At 41.8% G+C, this 22,505-nt stretch overlaps 1 protein-coding gene across 18 annotated transcripts in view; it reads right to left on the bottom strand.

Annotated features, from left to right (window-relative positions):
* Positions 1-881: 881 nt before the first annotated feature.
* The window catches only part of TCF4 (transcription factor 4), a 364,743-nt gene continuing 343,119 nt past the window's right edge, over positions 882-22,505 (bottom strand). For 12 of the 18 annotated variants that reach the window (XM_035100876.2, XM_035100880.2, XM_035100877.2 and 9 more), the window contains 5 exons: positions 16,944-17,079; positions 12,903-13,065; positions 9,442-9,671; positions 8,212-8,361; positions 882-6,774 (listed from right to left, as the gene is read on the bottom strand). In XM_035100876.2, coding sequence (XP_034956767.1) covers positions 8,225-8,361; positions 9,442-9,671; positions 12,903-13,065; positions 16,944-17,079 — 666 coding nt within the window. In that variant the 3' untranslated portion in view covers positions 882-6,774; positions 8,212-8,224. Of the gene's footprint in view, positions 6,775-8,211; positions 8,362-9,441; positions 9,672-12,898; positions 13,066-16,943; positions 17,080-22,505 lie in introns of those variants that run through there. The other 6 variants (XM_060280355.1, XM_035100875.2, XM_035100884.2 and 3 more) reach the window with 2 other exon arrangements.

The raw sequence follows: 22,505 nt of genomic DNA, 5'->3' as shown, positions 1-22,505 counted from the left end.
AAGATGGAAGAGTAGTAACAGGTTCATCTAGTCCTCTTCTTCAGAACTCCCTACATTAGCTAGGTGCCCTCAATATCTTGCTCCAGATGCCCGCTGGGAGCTTTTTTCAGCAAGCCTACCCATCAGAACACCTATATTCTGATTTTTACTGATTGCAATGTTTTGAGGATAATTTCGTGCATGTTTGTTCCCTAATGGTTTTGTGGATTTCGCCTGCTTTATCTACATCATGATGTGCACCACTTAGCTCTTTGAATAAGTGGTTTATAAATCTGTTTGAATAACTCTAAGAGATTCTGCACTCCTTCCTTCTTTCTTAGAAAAGCTGGACTTTCTCCGGTCTCGGAAAAGGTGGAAGAGCAAAAGAAAAAAAGAAAGGAGTCGTTTGATTTCCTAATGTTATCATGGGGACCATCTGTAAAAGAGTAAAGAAACTGTGGCAATTCTATACTAAACCTTCTTCTGTCTGAAAGAGCCCCATGAGATGAATTGAAGCCACAATGTCCCCATATTCAGAGGGTGACTTTCATAAGAACATAAAGAGACCAGTGGCCAACCCAGTCCAGCATCCTGTTCTCACAATGTCCAACCAGATGTCTGTGGGAAGTCCAGAAGCAACAGCACTTTCCCTTCTTGAGGTTTCCAGCATTCAGAAGCATGAGCGTCTCAGACAGTGGAGGGGGAACATAGGCATCAGTGTAAGCAGCAACTTAGTATTATTCGCATAGGACCAGATTTCCACTTTCCCCAAGAAGGATCCGTCTGACAAGCACATCTGCTAATAGTGTACCGTATGTAAAATGGGCTTCTGGATTTTGTTTTAACAGTCCTCTCTTTTTTGTGATACGAAGAGATTGAGAAAACCTTCTGGACTGATAAAATGCAACAGGGCCAACCAGAATTTATTACGTTCTTTCCCACCCGTTAACAAGATGTTAAATACAACGTTAGCATTTATAATGTACAACTTCAACACACGTTTCTTGGGAGGGGGGGGAAGGTAAAAATAAAGGTGACCATCCCTTTTGGCTTTTTAAGTACAGCTCAAACTGCAGTCGGAGGGAAGAAATGCTTCTGCCTGGAGACATGGAAATAATCTCATCAATACATGAAAGCTACATGAAGATCTGGATCAAGAGAGGCACTATGGCCATTGACTTCTCTTCTAGTCCTTAGCTTTGAATTGAATAGATGGTATCTTCCTCTCCCCCCTCTCGAGGGCTAGTTCACCACGTAGTTCAGTTTATTTTATTTTTTTGCATACATGTCAGCACCTTCTCGACATTTCCCCCATTGTCCAAAGGTGCATTATATCCTCTCATTATGTACATAACAGTTGTTGTTTTTCAAGTGAAATACAGGTGCTATATTTACAGAGTAGCTATATACCGATGATCATGAAAGCGATTTTACATTTTATATAGCACCTTCCATTCCAAAAGATATGAAAGAACTTTACAAAGGAGTTAAAACTTACAAACAACTTTCTCCACCAATTGGGATTCAAGCCAACCATGAGCGTTCTCCCCCCACCCCCCTTTTTAAAACAACTATATTACAATGCATAGCCATATTACAGAAAGGTTTAGGCCAAGACGTGAAGTACATGTGCTTCTGCTATAGTTATGTCCAGAAAACAGATTCTTTTATCAGCTACCCAAGTCAGCACATGAAGAGCATGGAGAGGCCTCTAGAAGAACTCTTTGTGTTCTGAGAAGAAACTCAGATGACCAGAGCTTCAGTTTTACACATCATCTGGAATGTGGCAGTTCCGAACACACCAAGGGAACCTTTAAACCCCATTTGCATTTTGAGGGTTGTGTCTGGGATGAAAAACGCCACCTAACCAGGTCAGCCAAAAGCAGCGCTTCCTGTGACACCTACAGAAATGGGACAATGCAAAATGAAATGAAACGAAAGTGTCAGAAGCAGTTTATAAAAATGGCACATTTATTGCTACAGAACGGTCATGTACATGACGGCATCGGATAACTACAGATGGGAAACAGGTAATGGCCTACAGCAAGCTGTGTTTGTTTGCTTTTTTTCTCTCTCTTCTCGAAGGAACTCCAGCACACAACCTGTTTGGACACTTCTACAAATCAGAAAGTACACCAAAAACATGGGGGGGGGGGAAATTGAGGCACTCAGCCACACGTTGAAAACAAAGTGTAACTGTATTAACTTTTTTTCCCCCTTTTTTGTCCCTTTTGTAATTTTCACCTCCCTCCCCCCCTTCCTTTTTGAACTGTTGCAGCTACTACAGGTTCGGTCGCAAAAAAAAAAAAAAATCACCCCCCCTCTGCGACCTACAACTAAAAAAAGAAAAAAGAAGAAGCTACCATACAATTTCATCTTAGTAACACATGGTAAAATAACATCTTTTAAATAGTAAAATAAAGTAACAAACTTTTACTCAGAATGATTCAAAAAATCTATAAAGAAGAAATATTCAGAATCTGACGATTCCCCCCGCCCCTTGCAATATTCATGGTATAAAAGGATTGCTCCTGTGAAAAATAAGCCAAATATATTTTTTATTTTTTAAATTTAGGGTTTTTCTTTTATCCTACTAGGGTGTACTACAGTTCTATTTTATAGCAAAAAGGTCACTAGACAAACGAAGCTTTGTAACAAAAAGCCAGGCACTGATACATGGTAAATCTCTGCTTTTTTTTCTCTTATCTTCACTTAGTTGCATCACAAGTAACAAGAATGAAAAAGGCCACAGGTCATATATTTTCACCATTACATAAGTCTATAATACTTGAAATGAGTATGCTCAAACCAGCACTGCACAAAGGTGAGTCAATTTCAAGTCCCAAGAGAAAGAATATGTTGTTTTTTGGGGGGGAAAGAAAAACAAAACAAAACAAGCTGAAAAGGTCTTGGTGCCCCATTGTGCTGGAATTCATCTTATTCCATCTTTAAGATCCCTCCGCCCTACCCCACTTCAAGTGAGTCAGTGGGCCAAGTTTAATTCATTTGTGCTTTTTCATCTCCCCTGATGAATTCAATTCATTCCTGGCAATGTACTGTATTGTTCGCTCTCCCCTTCCCCTCCCGGCACAGATTGAAGCGTGCCTATCAGAATAGAAAGATGAAATTTGCAAATTCCACCCCGTTCCACCCACGCCCACCCCACTCCCACCCACCCGCCAAAGGAAATTAACAAACGAAACAAATCGGAAGACTGCATCGGTACAAGTTGCATCACTGGTTGAACTGACAAGTTGTAGGTATACACATTAGTAGTGTTCCTTGCAGCTACATGAAAGACAAATGTGAAAAAGGAGAAAAGAAAAAGAAGTTCTAGATGAACAGATTTCCCTAACCAGCATATTCATAAATTACTTGAATGTGGAGGTGGATCACCCACTAAAATATCTGATGGGCTTTTGAGTACTGTTTGTTACCGTACAAAACATGGCCCTCCTTGAGTGTTAAAAGCCAAGCCACCAACAGATTGACTATCAAGTGATGACTTCCTCTGAGGACACCTGTTTGAAAAGACAGGAGCAGGGGGAAAGGCCTCAGCGATTTGTGGTGTCTTGTATCTTACAGCCAGACTCTAAATTAATGCATGCACGCAGCAAAAAAATTAAGAAAACCCAAATGGGGGGTTTGGGTGTGTGACACAAAGGACAGTGTGGCTGAATAATTTTCAAGTTTAAATTTCATTTTATGGAACAGGAAACCATACGGATAAGATTACCATTTGATACATCACCAACCTTTTTCCTGGTTCTATGTAGATCACCAACAGTTTAGAAGCATGCTCTGTGCATAAGTGCACATTGAAAGAAAGGTGATTTAAAATAAAATAAAATAATAACATCCTCCTATCACTCGGGTTGTGATTTTGACAGAATAAAGTGATCTTGACTCTGCCTGTTTAACGTGTGACATAACTGCTAGGTGATATTATTATTATTAATAATAATAATAATTATCATGGTAATTTACTGGTATTCTGTTTGGAAGGCTTAATTAAATGGAGAAAAGGTTTTTATATTCATTCTCCCATCCTGCCCCTTGATAGCCCCATTTCAGACTGTAGTTATCTTTTAATTTAGGTGGGCAACACTCAGTGGTCTTATAGATGCTATTGAAGTAAGTAAATGGAAAAACTGTCAATGGAGATGGTTTATAACAAAAAAAACCCCTCAAACTGTTCATTTTCATATTTGAAAAAAAACAACTTTTAATGCCAAGCAATTTTAATATCCTTTAAAATAATACTTCAGTCTGTCCAGAATACTAGTACTTAAAAGAATTAGGATTACCCATTCACCTGCATAAATGCTATTAAAAGTATGGCATTTGTACTGAAATGTTCTGATCTAAACTAATATGGTCTTTGCTCTGTTAAGATTGTTTCAATCCACCTCCACATTTGAGAAACTTACTGACAAATAAAAGCATTTAAAGTTTTACTGCTACTGAACATATTTACAATTTTCAACACACACACACACACACACACACAGCTAATCAAAATGTTTATGGATATGTAGAAGGTGGTTCACATGGTAAACTATCATATTTGTTCTTTATGTTTTTCAGAAACATAAAATTCAGATTCTCGTATCTCACTACTCCATGAGATTTTGTTTCAAACACAGTTTTTTTTAAAAAAACACAAAAAACTGATACAATGTATTAAAACACATAATAACAAGAGTCTACATGTAAAAATATAACTTTTACATACACAATTTCAAAATAATGATACGTTTGCCATTTTGTTGCATAAAATTTACAAATGTATTCCCCCCCCCATTACTATGTAACTGGCAAAACAGGAGAACAGATGGAACGTCTAGACCGTTTTCAATGGACTTATGGCGTTTACTCAGTGCTGATAGGTGGAAAATCTACTTGAACGGGGAGATTTCATTTAAAAAATACATGCCAAGTTTGTGTGGCTATTAAAAAAACCCAGAAGCTGGTACAGGAGACAAAAGGATGCTGACGAAGACAATTTGGGAGCACTGTTTGTTAATTGTTCTATACCGTATACCAAAGTCAATCTTTAGAAGAATCGCTATGGATACTAGTTTCTGCTGTGCCCAAAACTAGTTGTTGGATCAGTTGCTGTGCCATAGGTTTGATCTATGCTGCAATTATATATATATATATATATTTATATGTTAAGTAAAAACTTGGTTCATACTGGCCAGAGAAATACTGCTCTACTTCCCCCTCCTCAACAAAGTGCAACTTGATGCTTTAGAACGGGTAAGGCTTGTTCTAAATGCTGCATTACAAGTGGATATTGGCATTATTTTCATAAATGAAGGAGGAGGCAGTAAATGGTCTACCTTTCATTAATCCCCTTCTTTTCCTTTTTTTAAAAAAGGGTGTGTGTTTTCCCCCCTAAAAAAACACACCAAAAATCTTTCATACAACTAGCAAGCCCCCCACCCTTTGTAATCCCCTCCCCTCCCCCCAAAAATCTGACCATATATTCTGAAATGCCTCGCTGCAAAATTGTATTCAGGCTACACACATTAGGTTAACACTTCTACTGGTTCGTTGAAATCACAGCCACCTTTGATTTATGTTATGTTTTCGATGATATAAACTTTGGAAGGCACAGTGGTAACATTGTAGCATTCTAACCTTGTACCTCTGAAAATTCCAGAAATAGTGTCTAATGAGAGAGAGAGAGAGAGCGCAACATCTACAATTCGGACAAAAACCGAAAATGAAATCAGCCCACAACTGTTTGGACCAAGCGTCCGCAAATGCTGCCTTGAAGTTCAGCCGCACATGATGCGACTTGCCAAGTCCTGTATTCTCCCCAAAAAGACTGAAAGAACAACTCTCTACTTATTTTATGAACGATAGGTAACATCAGGGCCAGCGTTTCGTCCTGAACTGCCCCCTCCAGCAACAGAGTTGGCGCTACAGGCTACAACAAAAGAGGGGGGGACCCAAACGGGGGAGTGGGAGAGAAAAAAGACAAAAAAAAAATCAAAAATCATTATTTACAGTAAAATCTTTTTTTAAAAAAGTTAATCAGTACTTTTTTTTTTACAGGAGCAAAAAAGTTTGAAACAAATGAACAAAAGCTTACCATATTCACTAATTTTAATATATATTTATATATATATATATTTATGTGTGTGTGTGTGTGTGTGTGTGTGTGTGTGTGTGTGTCATAGGTCTATAAGATCCATCTGTTCCTCCTACCCTAAGGAATGGCTAATGTCATCACTTCAGTTTTCATTAGGTTGTTTGCTGGTTTTGTAAGTATGTGGGTAGCAAAAGCTTCCCTTTTTAATATCCAGTAAGTATAAACACTAGAGCTGACTAGTACACCAATGAAAACGTTCATTTTTTTTTCTTCAGAAGTACACTTTTCATTATTGCAAGTTTACAATTTTTAAATTAAATATTTTTTTTCAGACTTACAAATTAATTATATATTTTTTTCCAAAAGAAGTTTAGGCACAAATGCATTGTCCCACAGTGTGGAGAAGATTGCCAATTCAGTCTCTTGGCTGTGCATTTACAGCTCCTAACATACTGCTTGAAACATTCTGAATGATATGTTGAAAAAAAGACGTCCCTCAAGTTGCACTTTTCTTTTTGTGTTTGTTTCGAAATCGGGAATGCTGAAATCTCTTGCGTCTGCGATTCGTAACTACTCAGACTTGTCTTATTATATTACAAAAAAGGGGGTTAAGTGTTTATGTGGGTTTAAGATAATACAGCTGTTAAGGAAGTGGTCTCTGGTTTACGTAAAGAAAATGTGGCAACTTGGACCTGCAAAAGAAGTGAAAAATATTTAGGTCAATTCTTGCTCTTATTCTTAATTTTCCATACAATATACATTATTTTATTTTTTTACTGCATTTTAACATGCTTTACAAGCCATTTCTCAATAATCCTTACCATGTTATTGGGATGTAGTTTTTTTATTATTACCACTTTAGAGATATGGAAAAATGGTGCACTCGAATGATGGTGGCCTGGCTCTCCGAGATCCAAGAAAAATCTGCCCCCATCCCAGTAACTCCGATGCAAGAAAAGGGGGCCAGCTGCGGAGGGCGAGCAGCACAGCTCAGAGAGCACCTCCTTTCCTGGTGGCTCTGCTTTCACCCTTTAGCTTGGCACCTGCCTGTACATCCAGCATGAAGGCTGGGGCTGACTGGCTGATGACCTGGGTAGAATTTTCTTTACCTTGCTATCTTTAGCTGATTATGTGACTGCTTTTCTACCTAACCCACATTCACCTGATGCCGAGGCTGCTGCCTATAGGGCGGTTGTCAGCACAGGACAAGTCGACAGGTGCAGTGTTGGTTTAAGGGGTGTTAAACAAACATTAAGCACCTGGTGCCATCTTTTAAGAAGAAGGGAGACTTCCTCAGGCCTGCCCTCTTCAGGGATGCAAGGCTAGAGGGGATCGGGGGCAAGAACAGGGCCTCCAGTTTGGGCTTGCCTGGCTCACCCACATAAAAGCTGCAGAAGGTGTGGGGGTTGCTGCCACCAGGCCACAGTAATGTGAGGCCCGTCCGTGGCAGGCCATGAGTAGATTAAAGACTAACCAACAGTCCTGAGCCTGGGGAGCTCACCTAGAAATGATGACACATAAGGAGGAAAGCCCCTTTAACTCTGTCAGATAAGGTATCAGCACTGAAGGAAGTCATTTATGCTATTCTATTTGCCCGTTGCATATTGCTAGAAGCTGCCACCCGTCAAAATCCTGAAATGTGCGTATTGCGTTTTTATTCTAGGGGTGTTCCCTAGAACAATGTACAATGGCGCAGCTCAGGTGGCATTAAATACCTACCGAGTTGCAGAGAGGGAGAGAGATTTAGTGTGTGTGAAGAACTAACAAACAGGAATATCTATCTATCTATCTATCTATCTATCTATCTATCTATCTATCTATCTATCTATCTCAGGGCCAGCGGCAGGAACTGAGTCAATGTTTGGGAACATGCTTGGCTGTGTTTCTAACATCCGATGGAAGCCGTCCAAAACCGGCACCTGCCTAATCTCAACCATGTCATTCTACAGGGCAGGTGCAACTACTGATAAGGCCCTTCTTTACACTACAGGCAGATGTACGCCGCGGGATGACTGGCAGGGGCTCCCCAGCAGATCGCAGTCACCTGTCTGCCTGTCTGGAAGAAGGTAAGCCTTTCAGCTATCCTGGTACTGAGCTAGTTGAGGGTAGGCTGCAATAAACCAACTTGCCTTTTTTTGTTTTTTACATCTGTCCCATATGATTAGATGTGTCTCCCATCCCAGGGTGGGGTCCTGCCAAAGAGAGAGGAGGGGGTTCTGAAGATACTTTCTCTTCTTCCCTTCTTTTCAGACATGCTGCTTTAGGATTCAGATTTCTTTCTGCAGAACCAAAGCAAACGGGCATTAAGCATGTTAGCATTTGAACATGGTACCAGCTTACTTCACAATCCCACAGCAATGCCTTCCCCACCTCTTCATTCTCAGTGTCTCATGAATCTCCATTAGAATAACAAAGGGCAAGCATTTCTATAGCTCTGAATTTTGAATCTGTGGTTATTTTATATTTAAAGCCTGCCTTTTCCTGCTCTGTCCAAAATGCTTGATAACCTGAGCATGTAAGCATTTAGGACACAGAATTACCTGCACGTTCAGTACGAGATCCCTGAGGACACAGGTGTGGCAACTCCAGCCCCACAGGTCAAGTGCACCCCAAGAAGGGGCCCCAATTTAGCCTGTGAAGCCATTCCTCACAATCCACACCTGCTTGCCCCACATCTGACATAAAGTGTGATGTCAGGTATGGGGAAAGTAACCATGTGTCTACAAAGGAAAAATCAGGAGCTTAAAGTGAGGTCTGGATTGTTCCTATGATGGAGCAAGGAGCGCTCAAATTGCCCATCAGCTGATAGTAATATGCCTTGTTCCAAAAGCTCCCAGTACATTTTCAAGCACGATTCAAAGTGTTGGTGCTGACCTTTAAAGTCCTAAACGGCCTTGGCCCAGTATACCTGAAGAAGCATCTCCACCCCCATCATTGTGCCCAGACACTGAGGTCCAGCTCCGAGGGCCTTCTGGCGGTTCCCTCGCAGCGAGAAGTGAGGTTACAGGGAACCAGGCAGAGGGCCTTCTTGGTGGTGGTGCCCACCCTGAGGAATGCACTCCCCATTAGTTGTCAAGGAAATAAGCAAGTATCTGACTTTTAGAAGTTTTTAATGTTTGATGTTTTGCTGTGTTTTAAATATTCTGTTGGGAGCCACCCAGAGTGGCTGGGGCAACCCAGTCAGATGGGCAGCATATAAATAAGAAAAAATACTATTATTATTATTATTATTATAGCATGAAGTGGATTGCATTGAAACTGCTGCTAAAACAGGGGGATAAAGCTGCTTTTTAGCAGTGGTTTCAATTAAAACTTCTGTCAATGAAAACAGGGACATGTTGGACAGGCATCTAACTGACCTCTGACTTGCTGCTCTAAGCTGAGGATCACAGCTACAGCTTGATGCAGGATCAGAAGTTTGGTCTGGGGCTTATCGCTCTTCAGGTGAAGCTGCACCATCCGGCCCAGCTCCTTGAAAGCCTCGTTGATGTCTCGGACGCGGAGGCGCTCACGGGCGTTGTTGGCCATTCTCCTTTCTTTCTCACGCTCCGCCTTTTGCTCCGGTGTAAGATCTTCATCATCGTTATTGCTGGGAGGCAAACAGAACACAGTACTTCCTAATGGTGTAGAAAATGCAGGTGTTCTACAAGAGTTCACACTATGCTCATGTCACAGAATGATCTTTGCTGGAAGGGGATGCAGGAATGCAGCAGTTTTGGAGTACATTGTTTAGCCTGTAAAATTGCAACTTCACCTGTGATGGTAATGCAGAAGGCTAAAAGCGACACGGCAGGTTAATGCTTTAATAGTACACTGGTTTGGTTTTTAGACTCTGCACAGCATAGAGATTTTGGAAACATTAATAGGATTAAAAATACTTTTACATAAAGCTAAATAAATATATCACACTTTTTGTTTAAACTCCAGAGTCCACACATACAAATGCTTCTTTTAAAGATGTGGGAATCAAGTTTCTTGGATTGCATGTAAGTTCGCTGAGAGTTTCTCTTGCACAAGCCAAAAGCCCCACTGTAATGAAATTAATTTCTGTGGGTTGCACCCAAAGCAGCGCCGAGTGAATTTCCCACCAGTGCAAGGATTTGTGCTTGTGCATAATTCCCCAAACCTGTTCTAGGGATTCCCCCACAGCAGGGGATGGGAGTCCATTGTGGAAGCAGAAATCCTTCCACTGACAAAACACAGTAGCTGAATATTGGCCAAAGTGGCTTGTCCAGGGTAAATTCCCACGCTCAGTGAGGGCAAAAAGATAAGAAACATACATCTGCATTTTTTAAAAAAACCTGCATTGTGACATCAGCTACATTCAAGAAAGCAATATGTAGATTATGCCGTGTTAAACCAAAATTAAGATAACCCTTTGTCTTTTGTTATAGTTTATGCTTTCGGCTGGGCTTTCTGTGCTCAACACATTTTGATCCTTTAAGGCTTATTTTCTGTGTAGCTTTATTATGGGTTATTGCTGAAAAGTTGATCTAGTCTGCAGCTGACCTGTGTTGCCTACAATGAAAAAAGTCAGGAACCTGTCTTGACACCCCTCAAAGAAATGCTTTTGTGATTTAAATAAGGTGCCACTCTGAGGAAGACAGATGCCGAGTTAACTCTGTACTTGGCTAGGACGGCTGCATTATGGAGTTTCATTCAATAATCTATACTGAGGAATATAAATTGCAGTCGCAGCAGTTGTTGTCAAGAGGGTGGTGGTGATAACTGAACGGTTCTCCCCTTCTTCCTCTGCCACATTTCTCATTCTGGTGGCAACCAGAAATGGCACTCACAGGGGAGACTGTTTCATATATGGGGGTGAATTTTCTGCTCTGCACAATATATGCTGCATGAGCAATATTGCTTTATTAAAAGAGTGCAGCTGTATATTTCTCCATGAGGATTATTAAAATAGTTTTAAGGGTGGTCTATGAAGATGAAAAAAGAGGTGATTTTCAAAAGCCCTGGAAGGGGGGGCATTTTCTTCTGTGATGCCCTGAGCCCGGTTTTTGACTGGGGAGGGCGGGGTATAAATAAAAATTTATTATTATTATTATTATTATTATTATTATTATTATTATTATTATTATCCTCACCCCTGGAGCAATTGACCTGTGTTGTTTAGCCACATAAGCACTGAACCACACCCACCCCATGGTGGGCATGGGTAGAGTGAGTGAGGGGCCTTGGCAGGTTGGTGTGTGGCAAGGGCCCAATGTTGCAGGTTGGTGTGTGGCAAGGGCCCAATGTTGCCTAAGACCCTCCTTCGTGTCTCTTCCATGAGAAGCCTGGAGGGTGGCAACATGAGAATGGGCCTTTTCTGCAGCATCTGTGGAATTCCCTCCCCAGGGAGGTTCGTCTGGCACCTTCATTATACATCTTTAGGTGACAGGAAAAAAACGTTCCTTTTCAGCCAGGCCTTGAGCTGGTTGATATTCTATGGCCTTTTAAATGTGTTTGTTGGAGAGGGGTTTTAACTACTGGTATTTTATTTTGTGCTTCTTATCCTGTGTTTTTATCTTGTGAACTGCCCTGAGATCTTTGGATGAAGGGAGTGTGTAAATTTAATAAATCAAAAAAGTTGCTTCTGTAGGAGATTAGCTAGTTCTCCTGGTTATAGATGTTATCCACAACCCCAAGCAGTTAGCCTGTCAATGCTATTTCACTAGCAAGCAAGTTACATCACACCTGTATCATTGGCTATGACTGGCCAGGCAATTCTTCCAGTCCTTGGCCCACTGAAGGAATGGAAGGGGCAGAGAATTCATGGGAAATGCTGAAGCAGCATAGAGTCTGCTGGCTAAATGTGGGTATGCATGTAATCCACATGCTCTTTGCTTCCAGCCTTTATTTTTTTATGAAATACAATATCATACTTCCTCTCCAGTGACAATGACTGAAGACTTCTCTACCTTGATCTCGTTCTTTCTCACCTGCCAGCAGTCCAGATTTCCTATCAGCTGTAACTCTCCTTTACACTGAGCGTAAGTTTTTGTTTTGTTCTTAAAATCATAAGTTTCTACATTCTATTTATTTTTGACTCCGAACTCCATATTCTCCCACAAATTTGCAAGGGCAAAAGACAAGGGCCGACCAGCTTGCTCACCTGCCTCTCGATTATGTCAGTGACAAAGTCTCGATGATAAAATTGGAGGACAGGTTTTCACTAACGCTCTGCAACGATTTCTTGTGTGGAACATGAAGAACAGATTGAGCGCCGGTGGCGAGCCACGCAAAATCATGCAAGTTAGGGGCCACTGATGCTTTGTGAGAGAGAAATGCTGGTCTGTGTAAGGACCAGGCCATTCTCGGGATCAAGATGTGATGAAACCACTCAGCGCCTTGCAAAAAGCTCAACAAAGGGTCTCAGATGGTACAAACAGACTTGGCTTTGTTTATCCCAATGAAGCTACTACATAGATATATATCTGTTCATAGTTATGCACATAAAAAGGCAGAAGAAAAACAAGTATTCCGCTGGGTATAAAATGTTATGCAAATGGCATCTGTTTTAAGACATACCCGTTTTCAAGCAAGTTATCTCTGAATTTGATTACTTACAACACACACACATCTCTATCGCTCTCTAAATGTAAATTTTGTTTCTTTTGTCCAATTCCATGGCCTAGACGAAACTTCCGGCCCTTCCAGTGTACACGCATCCGAACAGATACTCCAAGTACTACCGAAAAGGGCCATCGGCTTCCTGTTACCTTTTGCCTGACAGGAAGAAACTCCAGAGTTTCTCCTTGTCCTGTTCACTTCATCAAAATCCAATAAAGGAATTAAATGAAGCGACACTATTATATACTGTTACCTAGATCTTGACCTAGTAATTGATTTGATATCCTTCTTGTCGTCGTCTAACTTCTTGTCCTCAGAAGATTTTCCGTCCTGAAGGTTTTCGTCTCCCTCGTCATCAGATTTGATTTCAGAGCTCCCTGAAGATACGCTTTGTCCTTGAAGGCCAGTTGGCATGCCTAGGTGGGACAAACAAGAAGATACATTCCCTGGTAATATAACTTAAGCAAAGGTATTAAGGAATTTGTATGCATGTTCCTCAGAATTGCAGCTATTGCTGTACTGTCTTTCCTTAACTGCAGAGTTTCTTTTCACAAAAGGGGATTTTAAGGAAATAGTGGTTAAAACTGGTTCCCCAGCTCTGATTTTGTGGCTCTGGTCTATTTTGATCTCCTTTGGAAGCGTTAACAATTTCAATGTCTACAGATTGCCAGATTTAACTGCTTTAGAAACCATAATTGTGATCAAGCACACACATATCTACAATCAAGGGCAAGCAAAGATTCTAGGCTACGAGACAACAAGAAGATATTTCAACAGCATTTTCTGAAGGAGAATAAATTTAGGACTATCTAATTTCTCTGAAGAGGTATTCTTAATTTATCTGGCTGTAAGCAGTCCTTCTCTACTGTAAGATTGTGGGGGGGGGGGAGGCTGGGGGTTGGAGAAAGGCCAGCTATTGACAAGACCACATAACACTGGGAATAGATTAACGGAAGGGGGGGGGGGAAATTGTCACCAAGTCCAATCCCCTGCAATACAATTGTCACCAAGTCCAATCCCAGCAAGTCACCAAGTCCAATCCCCTGCAATACAGGAAACTTTTCCCGAATGTGGAGATCAAACCCACAACCCTGAGATTAAGAGTTTCATTGAATATCTTCTGGATTGATGGTATCCCACTCCAAGAAAGAAACAGACTGTTTTGGTCCCAATCTCCTATTCATGTACCATAAATTCTGCCAGTGCCATCGTATTTGGGTCTGTATAAGCCATGTTGCTGTCCTTCATCATTTCATTGGCTATGGACCCCAAATGGATGTCTAACTAATCTTTTAATTTTTTTGTGGAGCCCCTTAAAACTGACCGCTCCTCATGTTTTATAATCCAGACTTGCCGATTCATCTCTGTACTGCTCCTGATTCCCCCCTCAAATTTAGGTGCCACCTAGCTTGAGTAATGCCCTCCATGTGCTGATTTTTCTCCTCAGTCTTCCAAATTCAGTTCCCCATTCATGTTCCCATCCTGTTTTCTTTAATGCGTGTACAGTGGTGCCTCGCTAGACAAAATTAATTCGTTCCACGGGTCTTTTCTTATAGCGAAAAATTCGTCTAGCGAATCCCATAGGAATGCATTGAATTTGCTTTGAATTTTTTTTGCCCATAGGAACGCATTAATTGGATTTCAATGCATTCCTATGGGAAACCGCAACTCGCTAGACGAATTTTTCGTAAAACGCATTCGTCTAGCGAGGCAACCTCCGCTCGAAAAATCCTTTCGTTAAGCGGAAATTTCGTTAAGCAGGGCATTCGTTAAGCGAGGCACCACTGTATTCAGATATATTAGAATATTTTTGCAATCCCCATTGGGGAAATTTTCCAGTCCCTTGGTTGATGATCTGGCTTCCCCTTTCTATTTTAAAGAGGTACATCCAACAATGAGCAATGCTTGCACCCCTGAGTATCTACCAGGGCTATGAATAATGCTCAGTTTAAGATAGTGGAGCCTTATGGTCAAGTGATTTTAATCAATAATTTGTAGGGGGTGGGGGACCTCAGGGTCTCACATTTCCTTGAAAAAACACACACACCCTAGGTTTGCCTCTGTAAATAAAGTACCTCTTTCTCCATCTTCTCCCCCACCCAGGTGTATGGTGTGGTAGAATGAGGCCTTGTGGTTAGCTGTGGTGGGATGCAGCTCTCCCTTGCAGTCCCCATCACTGGGTGAATTGGCCCAGCAAAAGAGATAACAAGAGTGGACCAGAAAGGAGACTGTTTCTATTTGGCCTGCTTCGGGTGAATAGGAGCCCAAACATGGGACGTAATCGCTTTCATCTTACCAGCGATGAAGCTGAGCACGACATAAGGGCTTTGCCTGCCATCAATCACTGGCCCTGCTGACCCTTACGTCTGCTACAAACCTACAGGTGAAACTCGGAAAAATTAGAATATCGTCGAAAAGTGCATTTATTTCAGTAATGCAACTTAAAAGGTGAAGCCCATATATGAGATAGATGCATGACATGCAAAGCAAGATATGTCAAGCCTTTATTTGTTGTAATTGTAATTACTTGTCATTATGAGGGTCAATTATAAATGGAATGTAATTAATGAAATGTAATAGCGATGTTTATTTTTGTATTATTGTAACTATTTGTTTTATTACTGTGGAATTTCCAAAAGAAAGCATTTGTAAAAATTAAAAGAATAATAAAAGAATAATAAGTTGCATTATTTAAATAAATGCACTTTTCGATGATATTTGAATTTTCCGTTTCACCTGTATACTGAGCTCACTTAAGGTCTCATCCAAATATAATATCTGATGAGTCCGAGGATAAACATGTGCTGTTATAATGTTCAGGTATAATAGATTCTCCTTAAAACACTATATGAATTTATACTATATTCTGACCCCTGGGCTTTAAATCAGTTATATGAACATTTGCTGTTTTGCATAAACAGGAAGGAGGAGGCTCCACTGGAGACTGGATACATATTACAGTCCACCCGCCCCCGAGACATGACAATATTATGGAAACATTGTTACTCATGATGTATACACTCATTTTTATTTTTATTTTATCAATCCCAAATTCATTGCAAGTTTGCGCTTCAGAAACATGCAAGGCCAACCAAACTGAGGCGTAAGAAATCTATGTGTAAATAACGAGCAGTAATGGTTCATTGTGTTCCCTCTAATAGTTGTTGTTGTTGGCAGCTGTCTTGTCTCAAGAGACAATGGAGCGTGCCTCCGGGGGTGAAGTCAACCCGCTGTGTTAGCAGCACCGAAGTGACATCTTGGGGAGCAAGCCTGGGCAGTGTGTATGGAAGTTGTGGGCTGCCCAGAGGACAAGACCCCGCTCTTGGCCTCGCTGATGTGGTCAGAAGGAACAGAGCAGCATTTACTAGGAATCTGCCTTATACTGAGGTCCTTCTAGCTCACAGTGTCTGCTCCAGCTCTCCAGAGTTTCAGACAAAGGCCTTTTCCAGCCCTATCCAGAGATGGACCTGGTACTTTTCTCATGCAAAGCTATGTGCTCAACAATGGAGCTACAGTTTTTCTCGTTGATTGTCTGGATACAGCCTTGGCTCCAGTTAACTTGCATAATGCTGCTGCATAGGTATTTATCAATGACACAGGATCCCACCCCCCACTCCCAAAGCACAGTAAACACCTGGACCATGAAGACAATTTACTTGAAAGCTTGCAGATGTGGTAATACTTTAGGGTCTCTGTATCACAGAACTACCAATTCTCCCCAGTAAACAGGCCTCCTCATTAGAGCGTTCATGTAACTACATATCCTGTCTGCAAACAAACCCAAACTGTTTGTTTATTATATTTGCCTCATGCAGAAGCCCCTAGGTCAGGGATAGCCAATGTGGTGTTGCCTTCCAGGTGCTGCGGACTACAATTCCCATGATGCGGGGAATTCTCGTCCACAACATTTGAAGGCTAGCACACTGCCTGCCTTTATTCTACGCAAAGCACAGAAAACCAACTTCAGCCGTGGCACAATTACACCGAAACCAACAAACCAACCAACAAGCAACTCCTATCCATGCAATAATCTAGTTAGCTGTTGTATCTAGCTAGTATTATGTTGCTATCGTTGGACTTGTATGTTTGAACTAATAATGAAATCCAACAAACTGTTGCATCAACTTTAAAGGACCATTGTTCGTCCAGTGGCAATGGCAGTGCAACATCAAGGTCTACAGATGCTGCGGAAAACCACATTGCAGGACTGCACACAGGTCTGCTAACACAATGGCACAGGTTTCAGTTATGGGACAAAAATGCATCACTCAGAGTCCGGGTGCTCCTTACTTACCTCTGTATGGATCCTGAGGCTGGTTTAAGTCGGGAGACGTAGCAGACTGTACTGGCAGCTGTGGGACTGGGACCTGATTTGGCACGAGTGGATGGCTGCCGCGGAGGCCAACAGCATCCTCACGATGAGCCCCGACCTGTAACAGAAGAGCGGCGGGGAGGCATTAATAGGGACCTCTTTGGGTGAAACGAAGGAGAGAAGCAACAACTCATAGAGACCGTATGGAGAGAGGCTGGAAAGAGACGTGGGCATTTAAGAATAATGCCAAGGTTCCCCATAGCGTTTCACTAGAGGGCGCCTGGGTACTGCTATAGGTACATACTCTGTATGTATATGCAAAAACACTTAACGCTCAGTAAGATGCTGTGCAGCACATTTAGTGACAAATACGGCAGAGGAGCTCAGGCAGGTAAAACGTCAAATTGCCTCTCCCAGGGTGCTGCAGCGGAGAGCACTGATTCGTACCCATCTGTCTTCTATCATGTCCGCCAACAGATCTGACAATTATCTTAATGCCCATATGCTTAATTGTGGGCTTCTCAATTCCCTCATTGCTATCAGAAATCCTGCAGGAATTTCAATTTGGCATCAGACTTTCATTTTAGGGGGATAAGATTCTCGGTCCTGCCATTCCCCACCCCTCCCTGTCCTCCCCCTCCCCACTTTCATAATGCCAGCTAAGCCTCTGACAGTGGGAGCCACTGAAGTTATCTGACATTTTCCCCACCCCCACCAGTTTGGAGAAAACATATATATATATATATATATATATATATATATATATATATATATATATATATCACCTGGCTTTCCAAAAACTAGAAGCCCAGGCCCCACTCTAAATTAATCTTCACTGTTATGTCATTAACCACAGAATTTTAGCTCCAAAAGGGGCAGTTTTCTTTGCCAACGCAATGACTCTGGATAATATAGCAATAAAGGTTTTATTAACCACACCAGTAATGCCATCATTGTAGGCATGATGGTGTCAGCATAATGGCGCTATTGGCATTAATGGATGGAGCTAGATTAATGGAGAGAAAATTTTCGCACGCCACACTGTTGTTCAGTGTGCCTGTAGGTTAAATCTGTTTCGGGTTTAAGTAAAGAAAAAGATACACAAGGACACAACACAGCCTTGCTATTCTAAGTGTGCAAGGAAACATACGAAATGGTTGCCTAATCAGATTGACTAGGAGTCTTATTTATGTACCACTTCTGCTGCTGCTCTTGCTGTCTACAACAATGTACCTGAAACTATTAAGGTCCTGTACAAATGTAAGAGAACAAGACAAGGGCCTGCCTTCAGGCATTCAGCCGGTATAGACCTATTACGGAGGAAAGGGAATGAAGGGAAAACTGAAAAAACAGGGCCTGCTAGAAAAGCTAGGGTGAAGAGATGCCTGCTAAGGAGTTGCTTGATGTCAGGTGGAGGGACATCCCAGGGGGAAGAGGGAGCAAGGGGAAAGGAACATAGGTGGAAAAAACATTAAGAAGAGCCTGCTGGATCAGGCCAATTGCCCATCTAGTCCAGCATTCTGCCCACACTGTGGCGACAACCAGACTCACATGCAAAGCCCGCAAGCAGGACCTAAGCCAGGCTTCCTCAAACTCGGCCCTCCAGATGTTTTGAGACTGCAATTCCCATCATCCCTGACCACTGGTCCTGCTAGCTAGGGATCATGGGAGTTGTAGGCCAAAAACATCTGGAGGGCCGAGTTAGAGGAAGCCTGACCTAAGCACAAGAGCGCTCTCCCCTACAGTGGTTTCCAGCAACTCGTATTCAGAAAGCATTACTGCCTCTGACCGTGGAGGCAGAGCAGAGAAAGCAAAGCTGGTAACCTTAAGTATATCTATAAGGGATTGGGGGAAAGGTCTGGGAATAGCACGTAGAGAAAGAAGACAAAAGGGGTTTAAAAAATCCCTCTGAGGGTAGCAGGAATGCAACTGCTGCTCTTCCACCTGATACATTTGAAATCTGCAGTTCCTTGGGGACATGGCGGCCACTGGATGCACCATGGTGGGAGAGCCACGGGCCAGAGGAACAGGGCCACAGAATCCTTTGAAGGAATGCCCATTGCACCGTGAAGATGAGATAATGAAGATTACATATTGCTGTGCAGCTGTTCTTCCTCCATGCAATTACCACTGTGTGACGGGGAGAGCAGGGGTGAGTCCACTGTCCCCTCCCCTTCCATACATCCCCACTCCATCAGCCCCCCTCCTCGTGTTTGAGGCTCCACACCAAGTGGGGAGGTTAATTGGCTGTAGCAGGCTTTCTGTTGCAGATGTCCAGCCCCCAACATGTGGGGCACCGGAGAGATGGTGAAGGGGACATGTGGGAATGGGTAAGGTTCACCCCTCAAGTGATAAGCATGTAAGGTTGGAGAACGACTGAACAGGTCACCTTGCAAGATCAGGAATCTCAAAAAGGTGGTAATAGCACAAAAAGAAGCTATGACATGTTGAAATTAAGTGAGAAGGAGATAGTCTCAAATTTATTATGATACCTTTGAAGTCCAAAGCATACTTAGAATGGTTTACACCTTGAAATGCAATTGCTCTTATTCCAGACATTCCTTTTCAGTCAGGCATGGTTTCATCTTACTGTATCGGAACCCTGGGGGCCCACACAATATGGTATTTCGATTCTCTAATGGTATCATTCACTGATCAGAAGTTGCAGAGATTAAGGAAACCAAGGAATGTTTCTAATCACGCCTACGAGACAATATAGCCTAATTGTTACCAGGAAAGCAAGAATGAAAGATAAGATTAAAAAGAATTCTGCCAAGGCCAAGAAGAAGAAAAGGCAAAATCATGGCATACTAGACATAACGCTGCTAATCCACAGTGACTATAAATGACAATTCTCCGTTGATTGCATTTTAAAATTATTATTAATTTCAAGGTAATGGCCCTCTTATCTGGGAGGAGGACTTCCACAAACAGGAGTTAGATGCAATAATCCACAACTGGATCCAAGAGTCAAGTTCTAAAAAGAAACTCTAGAATGTTGAAAGACAAGTATAAAAAAAGCAAGAAGGCACTGTAGAGCCTAGAATGGAGTCCAAAGTTGAGATTCTACAATTGTTACAAGAGGGCAATGAAAAAGCAGAAGTTGCTGGGCCAAATCCTGCCCTTAGAGAGTGTTGCCTGACCCCTTAGTTGCCAACCTAGAGGAAATGTCGCTGACACAACAAAACTTGCTAGCACACCTATTTAGGGAATGGGGGCTGAAGGAATAACAACTCTCTTAATTCCTTAGACTGGCCCTTCAGAAAAATCGATTGCTGACTAGGGTTTTAAAGAGGCTTTGAAATAAATGGCAAAGTGAAGGATTTTTAACAAATCTCAAAGATTTAACAGAGTCCTATTGCCTTGGGATTGGTATGAGAAATAACAACTGTAGCCGACTACTGTTTTTTTCCCGTGGACAAATGTAGTTCAGGCACTGAAAGCAATTATCTGTTTTCATTCTTGGGTGGAGTTAATTTAAGAGTCATAATGATTTCATCTGGATCTATCATGTAATGAGAGAGAGAGGGAGAGAGAGAGAGAGAGAAGGCGCACATATTACCATAACAATGGAGCAGATCTTTCCTGGCCAGTGTTAATATATTTTGAAAGATCTCCACCATATTAAAAACCCCTACTAAACCATGTACAAAATTTGGGCATAAACAACTGAGAATGTCACTTCTGGATGCTGAACTCTACAATTCTATGATGCTATGATTTCCAGCTGTCATATACAAGAACAATTTACACTGGATTTCCACCAAAGAAAAGTTCAGGTGCATGTTCTTGTGCATGTACAAATGGACTGTAGCTTCTGAATAAATGAGAAAGGGAGATCTTGCACTTTAAGAGCAACCAAATTTGTGGCAAGAAGCAGCATGGAGAGCTGGCAAGTTTGTATGAAGAAACAGCTGTACAACGTTAGGCTAAAATGAATAAGCACATTTTAAGAGATGCAATATTGGGACAAATCCATGCTCCACTGATGTCCAAGACCATGGATGAATACTGAGCACAGGTAAGCATTTGCTCCGGCCAGAATTTGGTATGTCTGAATTCTACTGAATCCTAAGACTATAGAACCCTTAGCCAAGTAATGCTCAAAAGGACAAAGGTGTGTGAATATTCAGGCAGAACAAGCTGTCTGTTGGTCACTGTCTATTGCAGCTGGAATGCAGTGCCACCCCAAACAATGCTTTGAACAGGAGCAAAAATCAAATTTCTGTGTGGCACAGGATAGAAAAGAATCATAGAGACTGAAAAACTAATTTAAAAAAAATCAAACATTCCTCATCCTCAGCGCACACACACGCAACCTCAATCATTTGTCCTGTACTTATTGTGAACAAATGAGGTAGAAAGGGAAGTATTATTCAGTACAACAATGGAGAAAGATAGGACACTCACTGAGACATTTTCAAGTGGCATTTCCCTCCCCTGAACCACGTGGTGAGAATATGTAGCCAAGAAGCCACAGAATGAGAGGAAGACCTTATTCAGCTACTGGTTCAAAGCACAAATGTGAATATTCTGCGAAGCACTGATTGCTCCGTTTCTATGCAATTTGAGTGCGGTCCAGAAGGTCGGCCTGGGCATTGTCAAGCTGCTTGTAGCAGACCTTGAGGGCTTCCAGACCTTAAGAGCCCAATTTATTCCTGGTGAAATTCCAGTGATGGCAACAGAATTATGGCAAGGCCAGCTGGTGTAAAAGGATTCATTCAATCCCACTCTGGTTTCGTAACCCTTCTTCGTCTAGGTGCAAATATAGCAAGCTGCTTCATGCAACGTCAGACCAGTGGTCCATCCAGACTAGAATTAGCTACTCAGACTGGCAGCAGCTTTCCAGGCTCTCAGGCAAAGGTCCTTCCATGCCCTCCTACCCAAGAACATTTTGGTGCTGATGATGCTGGGACTTCCTGCATGTCAAGTGTCTGCTCTATGACTGAGCACTTCTCTGATTATTATTCTATGGTTCTTCCTCATCTACCTCATTCTCAGGTAAACATGTCCTTGCAGGGATCAGAAGTATCCTAAGACATCCTTCTGACTTATTTGCAATCTCCAAGCTAGAATCAAAACTATGGAATCAATTCCCTTCTGAATTAATGCAAGGGCCAACAGTAATGTTGTCTAAGTGCTTGCTAAAAACATCATTGATTTTCTCAACAGAACCAGTTGGCTGCGTTTCTTAATTTTAAGTGCACATTCATAGAATGACACTGAAGTCTTCCCAGTAAGGTTCATAAAACCACTGTTTTGTACAGTAAGGGAAAAAAGTATTTGATCCCCTGCTAAATCTGCCCATTTGCCCACTGATGAAGAAATGACCAATCCATAATTTTAATGGTAGGTTTATTGTAGCTGCAAGAGACAGAATAACAACAGGAAAACCCCCAGAAACCCAGAAGACAAAAGTCAGAGATGTACATTATGAGTGAAATAAGTATTTGATCCCTTTGCAAAAGTACTTGGTGGCAAAACCCTTGTTGGCAATTACAGAGGTCAGACGTTTCTTGTAGGTGGCCACCAGGTTTGCACACA

This window comes from Zootoca vivipara, chromosome 11 (genome assembly GCF_963506605.1).
Source record: "Zootoca vivipara chromosome 11, rZooViv1.1, whole genome shotgun sequence".
Taxonomy (NCBI): domain Eukaryota; kingdom Metazoa; phylum Chordata; class Lepidosauria; order Squamata; family Lacertidae; genus Zootoca; species Zootoca vivipara.
Note: the sequence above shows the minus strand (reverse complement) of the source record. Positions and strands in the feature narration are given on the sequence as shown.